The sequence below is a fragment of the Manihot esculenta genome, chromosome 15, assembly GCF_001659605.2.
Source record: "Manihot esculenta cultivar AM560-2 chromosome 15, M.esculenta_v8, whole genome shotgun sequence".
Classification (NCBI taxonomy): Eukaryota; Viridiplantae; Streptophyta; class Magnoliopsida; order Malpighiales; family Euphorbiaceae; genus Manihot; species Manihot esculenta.
Window position 1 is genome coordinate 3902763 of NC_035175.2, and position 23492 is coordinate 3926254.

The window sequence follows — 23492 nt, forward strand, 5'->3', positions numbered from 1 at the left end:
AGAAAGAAAGAAAGAAAAGGAAGGAATTTTTTGTCCAAACCAAGAAAGACAGAAAGAAGATATTCACAGCCATACACGGCAAGGACCAAAAAGGAATAAGGAAAATGGAGAATTATTATTTAATTTTTTAAATTTAATGAAATTTTTTATTTAATTTTTTATTTTAAAAAATACATTAAAAATTTTAAGTCAAATATAACTTTAAAAAAAAAAACATTTAGGCTTTTTAGTAATTAAATCTGAGATTAAATTTTTAAATTTTTTATGCAAAAAGTAATTTTTATAATTTTAAGAATGTTAAATTTTTATTATTAATTATATTTAAAAACTAAGTACTTATAAAATATTAATCTGTTAATTTTAACTGAGAAAATATTAAAATAAAATATTAATTAGTTATTATTTTGTAAAGAAGAAGAAAAAGAAAAAGTTGCAGAAAGGGTCGGAAGAAGACGAAGTAGAGGAGGCATTTGGGTTTGGGTTCAGTGAGAGTTAATTTTATCAATTCACGTGTCCCAAACGGTTATTTTGGATGGAATGACTACGAATTTGAACAGAAAATAAAGTGAGGGATTTAAGTATTGGAACACCAAAATAGAAGAATAAAAATATTAATTATATTAAATTTTAGGGACTAAAAAATAATTTTTCCTTATTGAAATTGAATATGTGGCCAGTGCTGTAATAACATTGCAACATTGTCAAGGAATCTAGCAAAAAGGTTGTTATGCCTGTTATTATTTGGAGGCACCCACCAGTTAGTTACAGTTATACTTGTCATAACAGGCGGCACCGACACCGACCTCTTATAACTTTTGAGCGGTGCTTATATATACAGAAATTGGCTCAAAGGCTTACAAAAAGCTTTAAATAAAGGCAAATTATAAATCACTTTCAAGTGGGACAAAATCATTTTGATATGTTAACTCATTCATTAACGGCCATAAAAATTTGATTATAAATGATGAATTTGATTGCTATAATTAATGTCACATTGCTCATTGACCTGGATATGATATGCCTAATCAATACTTCTCCAATAATCATAATATGCCAATTGAGTCAAAAATACAAATTATATAATTTATTTTTACTATTAAAATAACTATATTTATTATTATAATGGATATTGAAAAATTAATAATACCAAATAAAAATATTGTTTTGTATATTTATATATTTATTTTGAAATAGTAACCGTTGGCCGTGAATCGCTTTAATTTTTTAACTTTTAAAATTGCAGTTTAAAAGATTCACAGCTAAGCAGTTATGTAGCATAAATCATTCATTAAGAAAAAAGGCAGCTGCTTATCTGTAAGAATTGAACAATTCAATATTACTGTACTTAATTAATTTCACAGATTTAAATAAAATCTAATTAATTAATTTTATTGTTTTAATTTGGAAATTATTAATCATTTAAAATAAGAGAAATTTTTGTTCTGTATGCGGACTGGAAACAGGAAGGCAAGTTCCTTATTCCCTGGGGCCCCACAACAGAAAGCCTCGTTTCCAGTTCCAGTTTTGGACTTTTCTCTTATCTTTCCCTTTCTATGACCTGTGAGGGACTATTATTATTAGTTTTTTTGAGCAGGACATATTATTAAGAGAAAATTATTAATTGATTAGTATAAAAAAATTATTAATTAATTTTTTTAATTTTTAAAAATATATTAAAATATTTATAAGTTTTTTAAAAAATTTATTAATTAATATATAATAAATATTTTTATAAAATTTAAAATTAATTAATAAAATATTTTATAATTTATGAATTAAATAATAAAATATTTAATAATTAAAATTAATTAACAGACCAATTAATAATTTTTTATAATTTTATAAATATTTTAATAAATTTTTATGTAATATAAAAAATAAATTGTAAATTTCTCAATTTATTAATTACAATCTTACAAGAAAGAAAGGTAAAAACAAAACTACTAGAAAAAGGCGAGTTTTTCTTTTTTTTTTTTTTTTTTTTTAAGGAAAAAGGCAAGGTTTTTAAAATTGAAAGGAAAGGCCTTTTTTTTCTCTTGTAATTATTTATCAACCCCTGGTTGCTAAATCCACCTCCAGTCACATTAACTGATCAACCATTTACTGTCTTTGAGGCTCTTAGCTTCTACATTTTGTTATTTTCACTCATCCATATCCTCTATTTCTCTGGAAAATTTGCTTTCTCCCTGTGAAATACTTGCAACAGTTGGCTTAACATCTGATTCATCTGTTGGAGTTTTACTTTTTGCGATACTTGAGAAAAAGGGAACTGTTTAGCTTTCCGGGTTCGGTTGGAATATGGGGTTTTGTTGTTTTCCTGTATTCCTTTCTTGTCTCTGTACCCTTTTCATTTCTTTACCAGGTTCCCCACTTCTGGTCTTTCTATTGTAAATCTTTTCGGGTTTTCTTTAAAATATTATTTCTTTGTTAAAATTTTGTTTCCCACCCCCCACATGCATGTTCTTTGGTTTGTCTGATCTGGATTGGATCACAAGGATCTCTCTTTAGAGAGGGGAAGAGGCCGTGCTGGGGTTTTGATGCTCCAGTCTCTTTGTGCAGCATCTTGGTTTCTTTGCGGAGGAGGAAGAGCAGTAGAAAGAGGAAGAAGGTGAGATTTCTTGGCCTATTGGACCCTTTTCCTGGTTCGGGCGCGTAATATTCTTTGCTTGTGCTTCTTGAGGGTAGCTGCTGCTTTCTCGCCGTGTTATTTTCCGCTACGTGGGTGAAACTTGAACTGGGTCTGATTCCTCGTGGCAAAGATTGCTAGTTATTTCTCATACTGTCATCTTTGGAGCCAGTTTTGAACTGGTCCATTTTTTCTGTTAAAAATCCAGTGGCTTATTGGTTGATGGGTGTTGATTATGTTACTTTTTATTTCTAGGTTATAATTTGGGACGGTGGTTAGCAATCATTTTGAATTGAGCTTTTGTCCTGGATGATTGAATTGAGGACTTGATTGTGTATATTGGTGTCTGGTTTCATCTTTATTTACTCCCGAGGCATGGCGGGGATTGATATTTTAAAATATGTCCATAGTCCTGTGCATAAGGCAATTGCAACAAGAGATTATGCCAGTCTCAAAAAGATACTTGCTGGCCTTCCACGACTTTGTGACCCCGCTGAGATTCGGACAGAAGCGGTTTCATTGGTCGAGGAAGAGAAGGTTGATGCTATCTCTGCTGTGATTGATAGGCGTGATGTCCCCAACCGTGATACTCCTCTTCACTTGGCTGTCAAATTGGGAGATGAGACTGCAACCGAGATGCTTATGGTTGCTGGGGCTGATTGGAGCTTGCAGAATGAGCAGGGGTGGAGTCCACTTCAAGAGGCCATTTGCAATAGAGAAGAGGGGATAGCAATGATCATAGTAAGGCACTACCAGCCATTGGCCTGGGCAAAATGGTGTAGGAGGTTGCCTCGATTGGTGGGGACCATGCGACGGATGAGAGACTTCTATATGGAAATCACATTCCATTTTGAGAGTTCTGTCATACCTTTCATTTCAAGAATTGCACCTTCAGATACTTACAAAATTTGGAAGAGAGGTGCAAATTTGAGGGCGGACATGACGTTGGCTGGTTTTGATGGTTTTCGGATTCAGCGTTCAGATCAGAGTATCCTGTTCCTTGGTGATGGGTCTGAGGATGGGAAAGTTCCTCCTGGATCACTTTGCATGATCTCACACAAGGAGAAGGAGGTGATGAATGCCTTGGATGGTGCTGGTTCTCCAGCAACTGAAGAAGAGGTTCGGCAAGAGGTGGCTGCAATGTCTCAGACTAATATATTCAGGCCAGGAATTGATGTGACCCAGGCAGTTCTTTTGCCACAATTGACTTGGAGACGGCAGGAAAAAACAGAAATAGTGGGCCTATGGAAAGCAAAGGTCTATGACATGCACAATGTGGTTGTTAGCATCAAATCTAGAAGGGTCCCTGGGGCAATGACAGATGACGAATTCTTCTCATCCTGCAATGAGAATGAAACTGAGAGTGAGGAGCTTAATGACATTTTGACAGAAGAAGAAAGAAGGCAACTTGAAGTTGCTCTTAAATTGGAGTCATCAGAATTGATCAATGAGAATGGTGATGGGATTATTGCTCATCGTCATAGCTGTTATGAGCATAGAGAGGTTCCTATTGAAGATGGGAATAGTTGTAGAAATGGAGATATTAAACAGGAAAAGAAAGGATGGTTTGGTGGATGGAGGAAACGGGATTCTAAAGTGGAAGGGCAGAGGAAAAGTGTTCCACCAAGAAGTTCTCTTTGTGTTGATGAGAAGGTAAGTGACTTACTAGGGGACTCTCCATCTGGAATTCAGACTAAACCAGGAAGGCATTCTGTTGAGATTGTTGTGAGGGATGAGCATCGGAAAGGAAGAGAAACCAAGACATCTACTTCTTTGAGTACTGAGAGCGGTAATCGGCGCAAGGAAGGAAGCCGTGAGAATGAATACAAAAAGGGATTGAGGCCTACTCTTTGGCTTTCACCAAACTTCCCATTACAAACTGAAGAACTTCTTCCGTTGCTTGACATCCTTGCAAATAAGGTTAAGGCAATTCGTCGTTTAAGAGAACTGCTTACAACCAAACTTCCAATGGGAACATTTCCTGTGAAGGTATGATGTTTTCTTTTGCATCTACTTGATGTTACAGCATGACTGTTTTGGTATAAGGCACTTGTTAGTTTTTAGTCTAATTATCTGTTTTTGTTGCTTGATTAACCATTATAGCCCTTTCAGTATCTAATTATTTGCCTACTTCCTATCAATTTGGTTACTATTGATATTTCATAACGAGTTTTAAACAATTCTATGACTTGTTTGGTGGGGTCTGACCTTCTCTAGAACTTCCTGAAAGTGACTGCTCCCTTTGAAGCTTAAGTGGCAGAATAATTATATGAATCCCATGGTTGTGAAACCCTCAGACTGGTTTAAATGGGACTGGAGCCTGAACGAGACTGGTCTACCCATCAAACCTTGATTTTTAAAACCAGGTACGAACTGGTACTTACCTGCTGGTTTGAAATGGGTGGTTAACTCAGCTCAACAGAAAAAAAAATGCAATGGGGTATTGGCATGGAGAGTTTGGTCCTGTTCGGCAACAACTCTTAGATTACTTCTTGCGAGATGGCAGAAGGAGATGCAGAAACGTTTCTTTCTGGCTAGTAGGTGTTTTGTTTTACGAGGAGGAGAAAAGTGTCAAATTGCTTTTTTTTTTAATTGCAAATTTTGATCTTCAATATGTTGTTTACCCCCTAGGATGGTAAGAGTTGTCGGAGGTTGGCTTCTTTATTTATTTCAAAACATCAGAGGAAATTATGGGCTTAATCTTGATCGTTGATTTCTTTTTTTGGATTTTTATAAGGGTCACAGAATTTTGAAGGAGTGGTCACTACCTAAAGTGTTTATGGTTTTGGGATAGCATAGAGTAACTGCAAAATTCTCATGGATCAGTGTACTGTTTTTGTTTTCTACCTGCTCAGCCTGACTGAAAAAGGACATATGCTAGAGGTGCTAAATGGAGTATGATAGTGAGGGAGAGCAACCTGTATTGGTAGCCACCAAAGGCTCCAAGAGTATTGCAATCAAGAAAAACAATTTTTTTTGCTGTGGCTTTAGATTGTGAGGCTGAAATTGACCGAGTTTGGATCAAGGTCTAGTTGAATCCATGGTCTGCCCCCACGACCCAAAAGAGAATAACCCCATGAAAAATGAAGCAGATTCTCTTCATTTTACTTGATGCATTTCATAGATAATGCACTTAACTCCACAAAAACATATTTAATGTGGCATTTCCTGGACTCAAATCTTCAATAAATGTTACTGTGGTTTTGGCTGGGAACTTACTGAAGGGATAAGGATTTGTTGTGGAGGAACTTGGCAAGTTTTATTTCTTGCTATGTACAATGGCTGATTTTTGTTGTTACCAGTGTGATGTTTATGCTGCAGAGAATCTCAGGAATTCTTCCTGCTTAGATTTAGACTGTGAATAAATTTTCAATCGGGCAGTAAAAGGAAAAGTTCAAATCACTGCCCTAAAACAATTAGGGGTTGTTTCAACGTCAGTAAAAGGAGCAAGTCACACAGTTACGTCCTCAAATTTTGTACTCTGCTAGAATCAAGTCTTTTGCTTAGCTTAGTTTGGCTTGGGTTTCTGTTTGTGAGGTCGGACACGTCTATTGAACACTTGGGGTTTATTCACTGATAATAAATTGACTTTCTATATATACCATATCAACGTCATTATGGTTAAGTAATTTGGGGTTTTTGAATATTGATGGGTTTGCTTAGTGTATGATCCTTTTCTTGGAACTTGAGGTTCTTAATTGTCAATGCTGATCTCACTATATTCTGCTTTGTGATCTGGTCTTTTATGCTAGATTCTCTGGCAAGGTTGACCGGTGGGCAAAACTCCTACAAGTCTTCCTTTTGCCTGTCCGACTCTGTGCTGTTTCTTGCTTTTTTGATATGTCAGCAAAAACTCACCTTGGAATTCATAAAATTGCTGTTGATTCTATTGGCATAACCTTTTTACTTTTGAGAGAATAATCTTCTTTTTATTATTTTTCGTCTTTTAACAAATTTTCTGACCACTCGTTTATTTTCCAGGTTGCTATTCCAGTGGTACCAACCATCAGAGTACTGGTTACATTCACAAAGTTTGAAGAATTACAGCCGCTGGATGAATTTGCAACACCTCCTTCAAGTCCTACGGCTGCTGGACAAGAAAGCCCAGCAGTGACACAGTCCTCAAGCTCATCCTGGTTTCAGTGGATAAAAGCTCCTTACCACCGCCATAGCCCATCAGCCGGTGGTTGTAGCAGTAGGATAGAGAACATTCAGGACCCATTTGTTATTCCTCCTGATTATACATGGATTTCGGCTGAAGCAAAGAAGAAGAAGATGCAGGAGAAAAACAAATCGAAGAAGGCAAAAAGTCAGAATCGTTGAAGTTGGGGGTTGTGAGTGAATCAAAATGTAAAAGTATTAGTTTGCACAAAGAACTCAGCAGGTATCAAACAGGGAATAGTGTTTCATAAGACTACGAAATTGTGATACTGTAAGGAAAAATATTGTTCCCTTTGTTGAGGGAGCTCTGGTATATCATTGTGGGGGTGGAAAGAAAGGAAGGAATATTGTGATTCTTACAACCATTGCTCGCCTTCAGCGGATGCGTACCGCATTGAGATTGTTTTGATTCATTTACTTCTTATATGCGACTGATTTATTAACTCTTACAATAGTGACTAACAAAAAATGTAGAGATTTCATCTTGTGAAGATACAAGTAATTTACTTGTCCAAGGGGATTCCTGGTGTTGTTAGTTTCTAAATGTCAGGTTTAATTATAGATGGTAGTGAAGATTGGACAAATAAATTCAATGTGAAAGTTGATTCAACAGGTAAGAGTTCGATGTGATAAGAGAAAATTTTATTAGTTTCTGGCTCATAGCAGAAGTTTTTTGAGCTCCCACGTGAAGGACTAGTCTTGGAAACCCATTTGGTTGGAGCTTCATCATCTGAGCCCTTGATCAGTCGTCAAAAGGACGTCTCGTTTTAGAGCTTCCTTTCAAAACGAATTTTGAGTGTATAGTAGATAAGAAAGAAAGAAGTAGAAAGAAGCTGCTACTTGCAAACCGTTGGAATCAATTTCATTTTAATGAGTTCTTTACATTTTGATTTTCCTCTGCAGATTTTTCTGTTTTCAATGTACCAATTGAATTGGGCTTCCATCGGATTGCAGCAACAGGCTGGAATATGAATATTGTCAAATGTTATCCGCCTGCAGGAAGAGAAAATTTGATAACTGAAAATTGGAAAAAGATAAATATATTGATAAAAGAAAATTTAATTCGAGGATACTAAACAGATGAAACATTTCAATATATTCCGTCTCCATTATTTGCTTTCCTCTATCAGAATAAAAATTTTGTTGGAGCAATCTTTTTTTTTTTGGGAAAAAAAGAAATTGGTAATTGACATGCATGAGCTATTCTTATATGCTTGTAGTTTGTGGAGGTGGCCACGTGGGAAATTGCCGGCAATCAAAAGCAGTTGTGATAAAGCTGATGATAATATGGATATGAGATACTTGAAGAATTTATCTTTAGAAAACTTTAGTTCGGCAATCCAAATGTGAGTTTGCTTTGTTGTTACTTAAAGCAAGCAATCCCAGGCTTGGCTTAGCTTCCCTTTTCTGGAAGAAATAATGATTTAAATTATGAAAGTGGCTTAGGCTTTTAGACTTCTCAGAAGCATGCAGCAAGCGCCATGATAAGCAATGGACCAAACAAGTGCAAATTGAATATTTCACATCAGTAGCTATCAATTAATGATGCAACATTTTTGTGTTTCTCCAGCAAAAGCTTGTTAAGTCTAGGAAATGAGCCTTATCCATAAAAGAAAAGAAAATAAAAAAAAAAGAAGTTCTAGGAAATGATGATGGCTCTCTCTACAAATCTCACACTACTTAAATCAATGCAGAATTTCTTACGTGAAGGTTTCAACCAAGGTATATGCTTAATTGAGGCATCTAAATTTCCTAGCCATTGGCTTAGTTCAATGAAAAGGAAATTATTCGTTTCTTTGGAAAGAAAAAAAAAAGCCGATAGATATTATTCAATGCGTCAGATTTATACACATCATGCACACAACGAACAAATGGCATCTCTTCCTCAGTGGCTAATCCTCTACTTTCTTAAAACTGAATATCTCATTAAAGTTTTAAGGATGCAAGAATACATATTGATTTAAATGCTAAATCTTTTGGATGTACAGATGCCTTTAGTATTTTCTCCCACCCATAAGATTCTTGTAAATGAATGTGGTAAGCACAGAATGTAAGGAAAAATCTAAGCCAACCTTCAAAAACCAAGCCTTTTGATCTTTGGTGTTCTCAAGATGATGGGTGGTATTATGCTGAACTATATTCTATGCTTGCTTCAAGACATCACCAAGTTACTTTGAGAGGACAGTGAAGTTGTTTATTCTTCAATAAATTCACTTTTTGTAATGCGTCCTCTTATGATTTTGAACTCATTTGATTATTAATCTATTCATTGAGGGCCACTTGGGAATATGCATTTTGCCAACTATTTATGACATGATAATTCTTAAATAAGATGATGACTGCTAAAAATGCTGGTTGAAATTACTTCAGCAAAGCCCCTCATGCTCCCTTGCTAGGGCCCCTGTCCTGTCTCTTCCTGTTTTTGTGATTCTACCCACATTGTGCCGTGTCCTAAAACTCTTAAACTTGGTTAATGCTAGACACTAATAATGACCGTTTAGAATGGTAACTTCGGTTACATGCTGATGCTGTCCAAATCAGGTTTCCACCTTGTTTTTAGCAGATACCAAGATTTATGAAGAAAGAATTTTACACTAATCTCAACAATGCTGTGTGTCTTTTGCCATTGAAAGTTTGGACTGTGTTCTATATATGACATGAGAATGCCCGCCTTTAAAAGAGGAAAAAATAACAGATACTGCAATTATTAGAATCCTGAAACTTAAATGGAGCAGCAAGATGCCATACCTTGGAGGAGTTCTTGCTTCATTGAATTGTACAAATACAAGAGTTTCTTACTCCTTCAAGTTCCCCATCTTCGGACAAGCTGTTGAGATTGTGGAAAGAAGTGAAGACAGTGTATGCTTTTTAGAATATTACAAGTAGCTCAGCTAAATATTGCATGTTATTACAGAGAACTAGTGAATGACTTCTAGTTTTTAGCAGCTACAATCACTTGTAAATGTCAAAGACAAGCCACTAATGATTTCTTTCAGGAAACTAGATTCTAAGACAAAAATTGTAGAACACCCTTGTTACTGTTGAAGGTTGATGATTTTCTTGTATGAGGGCTTTAATCATCCACTAGAATGATGGAATGTTACCTATATTATAGAAGGAATACAAAATTTTACCTTGGCTCAAACTCATGAACATGAGCAATATCATTGCCATGAGCATCTGGCCAACTCACTTTCCTCTTTTCTGTTCTTGATTGATTAATTTCCTCCACTGTTGCAGTTCTCTTGAGATTACTCTTGAGAGTAATGGGTTCAATGTGAGGCCCATTAGACCCACAGCCTCCACTGTTACTCCCACCATTGCTCTTTTCTTGCCCTTGTGATTCATGATTATTAGGGGCTTCTTCCATGACCCCATCTTTCTTTTCTTCAAGAATTTGCTTCTTGGTATTGTTGCTTCTGTTGATTTCCTCACCTTTATTGCTATAGTTCCTTGAAGGCACATAGCAAGAGCACACTAGAGCCGTGCACCTATTCTGCGCCGTGGCCGCCAGGAGTACGGTCAACAAAGTTAAACTCTCTTTATCTATATATTGTTTTCCTTCTCTTGATCCTATGAGCAGTCTCTTGAAGCTTTGTGTGCGATAGATTGGTTCATTCCACAAGATCAAACAAATGAAATCAATCGAGAGAATCTATATAACGTTGAAATGACTGTTTTTGCTTTGCATCTAAGAAAGTGGATGAACATGGCCTTATTTTTGAGGTGGGGTTGTGTTGTGTTTTCAGGTTGGGGGAAAGATGGTTGGATATTAGGAGCAGGTCCACTTGTTTTCTTTTGCTTGTGCCTCGGCAATGATTAGAGGGGTGAAATGAGTGAAACCAAAAGAATAAAAAGAGAGATGGATTGCTTTTTTTTTTTTTTAAATGACCGTCACAGAAGGATTATGTTCATTGTTTGTTACAGAACTTGTTGGAGATGGGCATCTAATCCATTTCCCTCTGATGCTGATTTACTTTGCTTTTCATGGTATTGGGCATATTTTAGTGGAAATGGAAAGTAAAACAAGAGTCCATGATTACGGATGTAGGGAAGCAGGGAAACTTTTTTTTTAAAGAAAGAAAAAAAAAAAAAAAAGGAGAGGGTCTTATAAGATCTTCTTTTTTGTTTTGCTGTCTGTGTGGAAGGGTTTTAATATTGTGCATGCATTATGCATTATGCTAAAGGTTAAATGAAATTATTGTGTTTAGTTTCTTTTTTCCCCTCTTTTTTAATCCCTATCATTTAGAAATTAGGATTGCTATCTGTTGTGATTTAATGAAATTTATTTCATTTTGTTAATTCATCTTTCAAGAAGCTTTATTTTTACATCTATTTAGTTCATAAAAGAACAATAGAAATACAGTTTTAGTCCAATCTTAATTTTATTTTTTATACAAAAAAATATTAATTTCATGATTATTTTTATATAAAAATTAAAAAAAAAACATTAATCATTCATTATTATTTTAATCCCTTAATTCTATGCACTATTTTCACGTAACACTCCAATAATCTATTTTATAATTATCATAATAATTATTTAAACAAGGAAAAGGAAAGCCTTGACATAGGCTTCAAAAAGCCTATACTAATTTTATTATTTTTTTTAAAAAATAATAATGAATAAAATTATTGTTTAATCTTTTAAAATAAAGTAAGCTATGATTATTCTGTATATCTAATATTTAATTGAGTTTCGATAGCTTTTGAGGCATGCAACAGCCTTTTAGTATTTTGTTTATTATTATTATTTTTAATTTGTGGTATTAGAAAGATTATTATAAAAGCTATAACTACAAATGTAAATGTAAAAAAATGTCATAATTAGTTTTAAGTTTGTAGTTTATAATTAAACCTACAGCAAAACAAATAGCGGGCGTCGAGTTTGAGTTAGAAAACCTAAAAGCCCAATCATCAGCCTACCTAGCTCAGACCCATCCCAACCCTGGCTTATCTTCTGAGTCTCTGGGCCTCAGTCACCGAGCTGAGCTATTCAACTTGCAAGAACAAACAGATAAACAAGCAATTCCTTTCACAAAAGAAAAAAGGTAGGCAAGCACTTGGCATCTCATCATTCGACGAATATAATATTCTCGTCTCGTTCCATTGAATCCATCGCGAGGAAACTCGATTAAATATTATGGAGATAGAGCTTATCTCATCATATCGTGAGATTAGGTTAACTAGTGAGTGGTTCCTATATAATGATACCAAATATTAATAACCGTGTGATTTTGTTATTCCAAGAGGAATCACTGCTAAATATGAGGTAAAAATGGCAATATGCGACCAGAACTCCTGAATGTTGCCATTATTTACTGAACTCCTGCTTTAGGGAATAAAGTTAAGAGTAAAGAAAGAACATACACCTGATCATTGTCGAATCATCTGAATGTTGCCATTATTTACTGAACTCCTGCTTTAGGGAATAGAGTTGGGAGTAAAGAAAGATCCTACACCTGATCCGAGGGTTAGTACAGGAACCGATAGATGGCCATTCTGAAAGGTTTCCAGCAGGCATAATCTGCTGATTTTGGGCCTCGGCATATATTAAGATTGTCCAGCTTTTCTCGGAGCACACCACATTTCACGGCTCCAATAACATTTCATATGCCTCAGGAGAGTACGGACTCCCCCCTTTTATCTTGAAACGAATGCTGTGGATATCCTTGATGTCTATATATATACCTTAAAAGAAGAAATTTTCCCGACACATTTTGTATGATTATTACTTTTGAATGATGAGGAAGATTAAATCCCCATGATGATTGTTCTACTAACTGGTACACGTGAATGCAGGAGAAAATACGCAGTGAAAATTTCTTTTTCATTTATTGCAAAAACAATCCATTAGGCTTAGTGCAAGCCCTTTTTCTTTTTATGCAGGCCATTCAATAACGGAACTGCGCTATGCTTCATTTCTAGCTTAGATGATGCCTGCAGTATACATTAGTGTCCCAGTATATAAATCTATGCACAATTGGGGAATCGGCACGGTTACGTCAAAAGGTATCTACACAAATGTGTCTCTAATTATGCGTGCTGCTACACGAGACGAAAGCCGTGTAAGCACCTCAGGAAGCACTCTCGCTGAGATGCCTGGCAAATCAGGAAGCAGCTCTTGTATGATCTGCGCAACATTCATATCCTGTTGATGCCCAGAAGAAGATACCATCTTCATTAGAAAACATTCATATTTTATAACTTAAAAAGATAAAACCAAACTAAATTAAAATCAAGACCAGACAACAGCAACATGAAAAGCAGCAGTTCATAAACAAACCACCTTGATGGATAATTTCATTTTTTGATGGTTTAAGTGATACCTGACTCGATGACCTTGATCCTGCAGTTAAAAACTCAACAATTTTCTGAACGTTATTCAAGATAATTCTGTCCTCTTCAGTTATGGTCGGCAGAAGTCCTGCAGGCTTAAATGGTCCAGGCACCATGCTGAAAACTGGGCGAGCATTTCCCACTCCAAGGATTGCCAGTATTTGTACGAGCTGTTCCCTTGTAACAGCATCAATACCTTTTACCACCTGCACCAGAGAACAGGTTATTTCAGATGCTCCACATACTACCAACCACATAGCCAAATAGAAGTGAAGGCCACAAAAAAAATACCTCATCCAGAAGAAATTCTCTAAAAAAGTTCCCCTTCTCGGAAAGCAAAAATGCTAAGGCAGCCCTGGTTTTAATTGGCCGCGACGATTGAGATGTACTTAATGTAAATCCAGGAAAGATAGAACCTGTGCTTTGCAGAATGCCAAGTTCGGCCATATTCCCTTTCAAATTTTCTCCACCTCCACTTTTCGCAGCAGTGATGAAAGTCTCAAAGGCTTGCATGACATCGATGAATCTTTCAGCATCAAAAACACCAGACTTCCCATAAATTGTATAGCGTAAAGCATTCCTTAGACGAGGGGATTCATCAGTGAGAAGCCTCTGGCAATAGAAAGGGACGCAAAAAATGTGACCACCAATTAGATCACTTTGGAGAACAAATGGCAATTACAGTCAAACTGACAATACATCCAACCCAAGTTTTTCTCACAAAATATAGCCCATACACAACAGGTTCACATGCGTTGTCATGCATAGTTAACTACTCCATATCAACATTAAGTCCATCATTGTAAATCGATGTCCTTACCATGCATACCAGCAGTAAGGAACCCCCCCCCCCCCTTTTTTTTTGCTTTGGGAAGGTATCGTAATTGAAATTTTCCACGTAATCATCAGATTAATAGTTAAAACTCTTTTCAGAAAATAAGTTCAAGAACATCTAACTCAACAGCTACAAAACCTAAACGGCACAAACCCACACTTCTTTTCAACACAACTTTTTTTAATGCATAGCACATGTACGTTAAGGCTATTAGTTAACCATATGAAATACACAAGGATATACTAATTTTAGCTCCTCAAAATACCAAAGGTACATTGAGAACTACCAAGCAAACAATGCATTCAATTTGGACCAAAGGGTTAAGAAAAATGTCAAAAGGATATTCACTGCCATAAAACCCGTACCTGTGCAATATATGGATAGGCCTCATCTACAATAGCAAAATCAGGATTGCCCACTAAAGCTATACCTTCCAGAACACCTATTGCCCTAATTATGAGGGCAAAATAAGGTGGTATTCTAAATGGATAATCAAATGTTATTTGAGCCAGATCTGAAGCTAGCTCCTGAAAGTTAATATTTTTTGCTCCTCCACCTTCAAGTGCTTGATCAAAAACCTTAGCCAGGACTGGCAAGATAGGTGCCAAATTAACTCCCTCAGGGATGAAATCAAGTTTAACAAAATCTTTTACAATAGCATCATAATCCCGATGTATGAGATGGGCTATAGCTTCAATCATTCCATATTTCTGATCATCTGTTAATTTTGTGACCAGACCTGTCTCAGGCAAAAACAGACTTCAGAGACCACATAAATGTCAAGAACACCACAAGATCTTATGATTAGAAACACATAAGCACCTTAAGTCCCTAATATTAGCATATTTCACTGATGTCATTGCAATACTTCCTAAAAGCTAGTTTTTCCATTAAATGCATTGCATGTGGACTCATAATTTTTAATAAATTATGTATAAATAACATTAAATAATGATGACAAAATACAAAAATAAAAATATTAAGTAAAATGGATATTAGATAATAATTATAAATATGAAATATATTGAGACATCATGATAATATATTTAATTATAGTCCATATATACTCATACAAAGAAAACAGAATTAAATTAAATCTATAATTACTTATAAAAAATATCCATAAATTGTAAATTACAAACAAACTATATACTTCTAAAAAATTTGATGTCAAAGTAATATGGCATACACTCATATAAAGCAAACTATACATTATGTTTGATGTTATATTATTTATAATCATTAGTCTTCTTCTCTACTATAAAATTGTGTCCGATAAATATATTCTTAAAAAATTATATATTTAATATAATATTAAAATAATGTTTCAAGTTATTATTTTAAAGAATAAATTATTGAAAATAATTTTGTAAATGTAAATGTAATATAGTTGGTGTATATTTATTTGTATACGTCAATATTATTTATGCAAAATCCTAAAATCACAAATAGCTCACAATTTGGAAGTTGCCTCACATAATTCAAGAAACTAAAAAAAATGAAAATTTTGAAAAGCTTAAAACTTTGAGGAGAAAACTATAAATTAAAACTCTTAAAATTAGAGTCACACCATCAATTTCTTTCATATAAATCAACACAGTTGAAAGTGATTAAGAGAGATTTTTTTTTCTAAAAAAAAAAGAGAAGGAAAAAAGAACTTTGTCTTCTTAGAAGACTTTGGTATCATTGATCTAAAGTCCATTGCATTTCATGGACTCGTGTTGCTGACTCCTTCCCTATATTTACTTGATGTTATGGTACTCAAACATTAATAATTTGTTTTCACCTGAATAATAAAATGATTCCTTTCAAAATTAATCTAGCTTACGAAACAAATACTAAGTAGAAAAAATTTCAACTGATCGAATGGCCTGAGAACCGTGAGCCTTAGCAAACAATCGTTCCTTTTTTTCAGAAAAATTGAATCCCCAGTTACAATATAAATTAAAATTTATATTCCAATAAAAAAATGAAATAAAATTTTCCAATATGAAATTTTTCCGAAAAAAATTTATCTATTTTAATTTAATAGGATACTTGCATTAGAAATTCAAAACCTATAAAGCTTTAGGATAAAATAGGAATTTAATAATCATAATAATATAAAAAAATAAAATATTAGAATAAGAAGATTAATAAATCCACATTGCATGTGTTTTTTTTTCTAAGTAATTTTGTTTGCAACCAACCCAACTCCTTTTCGTACTTCTACAGATATTATAAATAGCAGAAGATAATAATCCATCAATCCTATTCATAGTTTCAATCCAGAAAGCAACAACATAAAAATTATTGCACAATTGAACTGATTCCATGAGGCACTCCTTGCAGTTTCTTGGGAACATGTCTTCTAATATGTTACATTTGCACAAAAGTATCCCAGAAGCAAAATGTCATATAAATTGTGACTAAGATCCGAATTTAGTTCTGAATATTGATTTTTCTCTCACATGCGAATAGTTCTTATACATGAAAGAAAAATGCTAATTTGCAATATGAATCAGCCAGTTTTTTGGTCCATTTAATATCCCCAAATAAGTCTTTTTCAAGAATGGAATGAACATCAAGCATATAACAGCATGAACATCACTTGCGAAATTTGTACAGCTGAGCAATAAGAGTCAAGAAGGATAGTGAGAAAATTGAACTCCATTTCACACTAAAGGAGTGAAAGAAGAAAGGGGCATATAACTCATCCAAGAATAGAAAGCCAAATTGACATTGGAAATTCAAACTAGAATATGCACATGATGCTGCTATTTAGGTTGTAAAATGATCTTTCACTATATTATAGAACAGAAAGTTACCGAAGTCGAGAATGGCTAACTTCCCATCTGGAGTGCGGATCAAATTCCCGGGGTGAGGATCAGCATGGAAAAATCCAGTATCAAGCAACTACAATTGAAATCAGATAGAGTATCATACAACACAACTGTCAGTCCAGTCCAAATGAATATAACAGTGCACAATATATATATATACACATAGATATATATTCACAGATATTGTTGCAGATGTACATTCCCATGTCCAAATCAGTTAGAAAGTTAAAAATGATACAGCATTTAAATTCATCTCAGCATTTTTTTAATGTTACCTAGTTCTCAACACGATAGACCTACCTTGTATCATTCACATCAGGTTTTAGGGAAATAGATGATGTGGTCACTTAATATTAGAGGGTATAATCAAACCACTGCCCTCTTATATCTTAACAATACCGTTATTTTTAGGTTAGGCCTCACATTCATTAGATGTGTTGATAAGAACCCAGAGCAAAAACCCATATAACAAAGTTAGCCAACCAAGCAACAAACTTCCACTTCCATGCTAACTGGCAAAAAAGAAAAAGCGGGAAAAAAAAAGGAAAAAATGTGCAAAGTTTTAACTAAAATGCAGCGGTAATAGGAGACAAATGGCATGGAAATTCAGTTGTGAAAGTCATGACTCAGATGGAAGCAAACTTTATTTTGACCTGGAAGTGCATATGAAGACCTATTGCCAATGTCGTGTAGGGCGCATATAAATGCAAAATGGAGTAATTATTACCTGCTTCAGGTAGCATATGACTCCCACATTGACCAATTCCCCAACATCACTTTCTGTACTCTGTGAGAGTTTTTCTCCATCAATCCATTGTGAGGTAATAACCTTTCTTGAGGTATACTTCTTATAAGTCTTTGGTACAACCACCTGAAACACAAAAGTTTATATGGTACAATTGCAGCATAAAGAATAACGAGATATGAACCAAAAATGAGGAATTATTGAGATGCACTTCTTCTCATAACTAAACAAATGTACACGCATATTTGCATAACCATTTTAAGAAGTTACAAGAAATGAAATCAGGTACGAGACAAAACAGCATGATATGCAAGACATTCTGAGGCTAGTTGCAGTGGACTTAGTTGCTTCAACAAACTAATCAAGCCTTCAAGCATACACTAGGACCATTAGTCACAGCAATTGTTAATAGTATCAACGGACAAGTTAGTTTCAAGTATATCTGAACCCCAGTCATTACAATAGTTCATCCAAAAAGCAACACCTTTCGATCTTAGCACTCTAAATCTAATATAGGATTTTATTATATATCAGAGACCAATTTAAAATTATGGCTTTAATATATCCTTTCATGTAAAAGAATCTGTTTCTTTTGCCTCTTATGAGCTATGATAGAACATCATGTAGGCAACTTCAATGCCTATCCTGCACCTACTGCCTATTTGCTGCACAGGTATTAGAGTAATTCATAAAATCTAGTGGTGCAATTCGTGTCCCAACATGTGATCGAAGATTTGAATAACAAGAAAGAATAAACTATAGCCCTTTTTAAAGGCTCAGTTGAGTTGAGCTTTTGGTACAAATTTTTACTAACCAAAAAAGGAGGGAGAGAAAGGGAACCAAGTTTATCAGATGGCAGGATACAAAATAAGACATAACTTATAAACTAACACACCTGCGGAAGGTCCTTCCTCATCATTTCTGCAAACTGAGAAGCATTTTCACCTTCATTAACATAATCTAGTTCCTCAAAAAAACGAGCAGCCCATTCATCAACCAACCCAACAACATCTATAGATATCTGGAAAGAAAATAAAAGCAAAGAGAGGCAGGGAAGGTTTGGAATGACATCATTTCCAGTATAGAAGATGAAGCACCTTAAAAGAATGAAGTATGAGATAAGAGTGAAAAGAAAAAATACCTGAGGAAACTTTCTGAGAACCAATCCCAAATTTCGTATGATGTACAGATCTACCGTTACTGTTTCAAGCACAAAGGGTCTCTGAACCTTGACAGCCACCAGATCCCCATTCTCTTTTAGGCGACCCTTATATACCTGCCCAAGAGATGCTGCCAGAGCAATGCCAGAACAAGAATAAATATTGTTGGAATAGTAGACTAAATTTTAATCTTCCCAAAATTCAGTATACTGAGATAACCTGCAGCAATTGGAGAAGAAGAAAGCTCAGAATACATTTCATGCCATGGCTGACCAAGCTCCTCCTCAATAAGAGCCATTGCAACATCATCTGGAAATGAGGGAACCTTCACATATCAAACAGAAGTTCAGCTATCAAAAGGATGAATCTAAATAATTGGAAGTAAGAAACTGACATACAAACATTTCATAATGGTACTTTTTTAAACAAAAATGAGTTTAGAAATGTGCTTAGCATGCTGTCAGACTGAGGCATGGATTCTTTGGGAAAGAAAATTAAGAAGAATGGATGCTATGTCAATCAGGAACTCTTCCAACATGTGCAGAGATATTAATTGATATATACAACAAAATGAAACAAAAACTTGAAGCCCTTAAAAAGGCAAAGGAATCAGTATCAAGTTTTTTAACACTTAATTTTCACTTGGTATATATATATACATATGGTCTTCAAAGGACTCAAGTTTTATTAACAATATTCTCCGATCATTACTCTATTTCTTTGTAGCATTCAACTTCCCATTTCAGAGGAACTTTAAAACATCCCTGAATTATCATGTATTTCATTTTAATTTTGTTGGTGATGAACTTGTATCACATTTGGCATCATTGTGTATAAGAATTCCTCAAGGATACACATTTCTTTCAAAAGTTCTGAATGCTACAATTAGGATGTTGCTGCTCTTTTTCCTCAATAAAAACCTTGTGCATCTGGATGGCACAGTTAAAATATATTTTCCAGTGCAAAAGTTGAAACAGAAAAATAAGAAATATATGAGACATACCTTATCACAAAGCTTTTGTAGCTCAGTCATTGCAACAGGTGACAGTATATCTGGACGAATACTCAATGCTTGACCAAGTTTTATATATGCTGGACCTAAAGAGGTTACAATTTCCCTTAATTCAATGGCTCTAGCAACTTCATTCTGATTATAAGAAGTGTAAAAGATAAATTAGAACAGAAACCATAAGTTCATTTTAAAGGATAAAAAAAAAATGAACTTGAGCAATTCGAAAAATTTATACCATGCTTTTAGAATATGATCAACCTGAAACTTCATATGAAACATCAATTTTGTTATAATAAAAGCATATGCTCCATTTGTAGAGACAGACAGCTCCTATCTTGTTGGGGATGCAAATATAAGGATTCCTTTGCATTTTTTATTATTCGATAAAATGTAGTCAAGTCCACAAAATCTCTAGAAAATAAATACAATTACACATGTAAATTTATAGATTAGTAATCTACCTAAGTATGCAACTACATTTGCAAACACATGAGGGAGAAAATGTGCAGCTTTCCTATAATTAGGGAAGAAAAAAAAAAAGATAAAATCAAAAGCAATGCATGAAAAACTCACCTCTTTGACCTTCTTGTTTATAATATCCCAAGCAAGTCGAGATAGAAAACCTCCCGCAACAGAGAGCAACTGGAGAGCTCTTGTGGCAACAGCACGAGGCCTTTTTCCCCAATAAGTGGCAATGCTAGCAGGATCATATACCAAAGGTAAAAACTCACTGCTCTCATCTAGCTGCAGAAGCACAGAAAACAGATGAAATCATTACCCTATCAACAAAACCAATATCAACCTACAGCAGAAAAGAAGAACATGGCATATAAAGCAAGTAAATGGCCTCAAAACATTCTAAGGGAAAGCAAAGAAGTTTAGTAAAACACATCCTCGATCCATAGCCAACCATCATTACTTGGCTTCTTCAAAAGTGAAACAATTCACTTCCAACATGAAGCAACTTTCTTAACCAGTTCAATTAACATAATTGCCAGAACCATCTAATACACGAAATTCCATGAAAGAATTGTAGTTCATGCAAAAATCACAAAGACACTCAACATTTCAAAAACAAAAAAAGGAAATTCTACAATTATAACCTGATATACATAGATGACATATTAGGTACAGGTCATTTTGCAGTACTTGATTCAGAACTAAGTACAGAAGAGAACGGTATCTAGAACTAATGTTGAAAATTCTGGAAATTACCAAGTATTCTGAAACACTACAATTCAAATATTTCAATCAGCTTAAAAAATACAATACCTCAACTAGGCGAAGCTTAATATTGTCATCGGCAAACTGAGCATCTCTCAAATTTTGGCCTCGAAGTCCTTTCATTAGTATCGCCAACTCCTCGTTTTCTTCCATTTGCGCCCTCACTCTTTTGATCTCCTGAGAAACATCCCCGATCCTCTGCCCCCATTAAAAAGTTCAAAAAATCAACAACTCACAAGTATAAAATAATTTAAAAAAAAAAAAAATAGTTGACATGAATTAAAACTATAATGAAAATAAGATAAGCACGTTTCCTGCTCCTTCACTTTTTCGGCAATCAAACAGAAACATAGATAAAATAATGAGCTGTCGGTCAAACGTACTGTGGAAGCTCCGGTGACCGGTTTCAACGGCGAAGATCTTGAGGCAAAGCCTTTGGAAGGAGGAGACCTTGATGAGCCATTGAGATTTTTTGGTGACGACGATTTATCTGCTCCGGTCTGCGCAGGTTTCGGCTCGGTGGCGACAGCAAGAACACGGTTGGTTCGTTTCCGAACAGTAATTCTAGTCGGTGACGCATAGCGCGCAGGTAAAATGAACCGCCGGGGCTCGATTCCGCCGTAGACGAGCTGCGGAGCCGCGTCCATTGCGGAACCGGAAACGGTAGATTAGAGAGTGAAAGAGCTTTGAACTGAAGTTTTAGCGAAATGAACAAGAGACGCCTGTATCTGTGCGCAGCTTGCAATGAGAACGTAAATAGGGAAGGATATGTCGTGGCCGCTGGGGAAACACGTGGCGATAGGTGAAGCGAAGGAAGGGTGGCAGTGTCTGCTCCACTTCGATCAGATTTGTTTTCTACTGGAGCTTTTGATCAAGTTGGCCAAGCGAATGGGTTCATTGGAGATTTTGGAATAGTTTGGGCGAAAATCGTGGGGCGGTAAAGATGCGGGACAGGCTCGTCAACGTGTTTTGACATGTGTCAACTTCCGTGGGGAGAGGATGAAAGAATTTTAACCGTTCATATATTGAAGCTTAAAAAATTTTTATATTATTTTTTTAAAATACTGTTTATTCATTTTCTTAATTAGTAAGTTGTTTTTGAAATTTATTTCAAAAATATTCGTTTTTTAAAATTAAAATTTACATTTTCAACATATTAAACAAGTTAAAATGACCTGGTGGAAAGGTTTAGAATTTTCATATTTATCTTTTAATTTTAAAATATTAGACAATAAAATTAAATATTTTACATTTTGCATCGAGTAATTAATTTTAAATTTTTTATTTACCTGTTATCTCATATATATTATTATTTGATAAAAAAATTAATCTTTAGAATTCTTCATAATCATATTTAAAATTTTAAACTTTTAATAAAATCAACGCTTCTTCGATTTATTAAAATTATATCAAAAAATTAAATTAAATTTAAAATAATTAACAGTAAATTATAATATATTTTTTTAAAATTTTATTAAAATAATAAAATAATTCTTAAAATATATATTTTATTTTAATAATATTTTTTTTAAATTCATTATTTACTTTACATTCTACCTTAATATACATATTAGTAGAAATAATTTTAAATATATATATATAAACTAAAATATGTAATATTTTATTTTATTTAATATTATTAATATACAGTAAATTTTATTTAATAAATTAATATATATTATAAGCATAAGTGTTACATATAAAGAAATAAAATAAAATATTGAATAATTCAAATAATTTGAGCCATATGATTAAATGATATGAACCTCGATGAAGATATTAAAGGACCATTTCATATATTAAAATATATAATATTTATTTTATTTAATATTATTAATATGAATTACAATTTTTTATATATTAAAAATATATATAATTTATAATATTATAAATATTTAATAAAATATTTTGATATATAATATTTTATATAATGCGAATTTATTTACAATAAATATTTATTTAATATAATATATTTAATATTATATATAATAAAAATAAAATATATTTACTTTCCATATAAATTTTAAATTAAAATACTATATATTTTATTAATATAAATTTTTAAACACCATATTATAACTTACTATTAATTTTTACATATTTAATCTAATATATTCATTTTAATTGTGATAAATTAAAAAAAAATAATTTTAAATATAAAATATAAAGTATTGTAAATATTTAATTTTATTTATTTAATATGTCTTAAAAATAATAATCTAAATAATATTATATATGGATTAAAAAAAAGATATAATTCGAGTTAAACCCTTATATTTTTATTTAATAGCCGATTAAATTTAATTTAAATTTTTTATCAATTTAGCTGTTATATTCCTATTCAATGGTTAAATAAATTTTTATTTAATATAATATTATTTTGAAATAATAAAAATATTTTTATACAATAAAATTTTATTCTTATAATTATAAAAATTATTTATTATGTTTATATATTTTTTAAAATTTTTATATTAATTAAAATATTAAATTTTTGATATTTTAAATTATTTATTTTATTATTAATAATATTATATTATATTAACACTTATTCAGCTCTCAAGCTTA

At 33.5% G+C, this 23492-nt stretch overlaps 2 protein-coding genes across 3 annotated transcripts; one reads left to right on the plus strand and one right to left on the minus strand.

Moving 5' to 3' along the window:
• The first annotated feature begins 2057 nt into the window (after positions 1-2057).
• Positions 2058-7397, plus strand: LOC110601694 (ankyrin repeat domain-containing protein 13C). 2 transcript variants are annotated; one of them, XM_021738928.2, is made up of 3 exons: positions 2058-2608; positions 2882-4615; positions 6608-7397. In XM_021738928.2, exons 2-3 carry the CDS (start codon positions 3002-3004, stop codon positions 6947-6949), a joined length of 1956 nt encoding a protein of 651 aa, XP_021594620.1. In that variant the 5' UTR covers positions 2058-2608; positions 2882-3001; the 3' UTR covers positions 6950-7397. The 2 variants fall into 2 exon arrangements, with proteins under 2 accessions (XP_021594620.1, XP_021594619.1); XM_021738927.2 differs by having other exon boundaries at positions 2058-4615.
• Positions 7398-12596: 5199 nt separating this feature from the next.
• Positions 12597-21760, minus strand: LOC110601701 (uncharacterized protein sll0005). Its single transcript, XM_021738942.2, has 13 exons — positions 21308-21760; positions 20973-21122; positions 20274-20444; positions 19692-19835; positions 18908-19013; positions 18670-18818; positions 18424-18549; positions 17511-17654; positions 16769-16856; positions 14327-14700; positions 13418-13738; positions 13117-13332; positions 12597-12938 (listed from the first exon to the last, which is right to left on the minus strand). The coding sequence occupies exons 1-13, from the start codon at positions 21569-21571 to the stop codon at positions 12804-12806; spliced, it is 2388 nt and encodes a 795-aa protein (XP_021594634.1). The 5' UTR covers positions 21572-21760; the 3' UTR covers positions 12597-12803.
• Positions 21761-23492: the final 1732 nt, after the last annotated feature.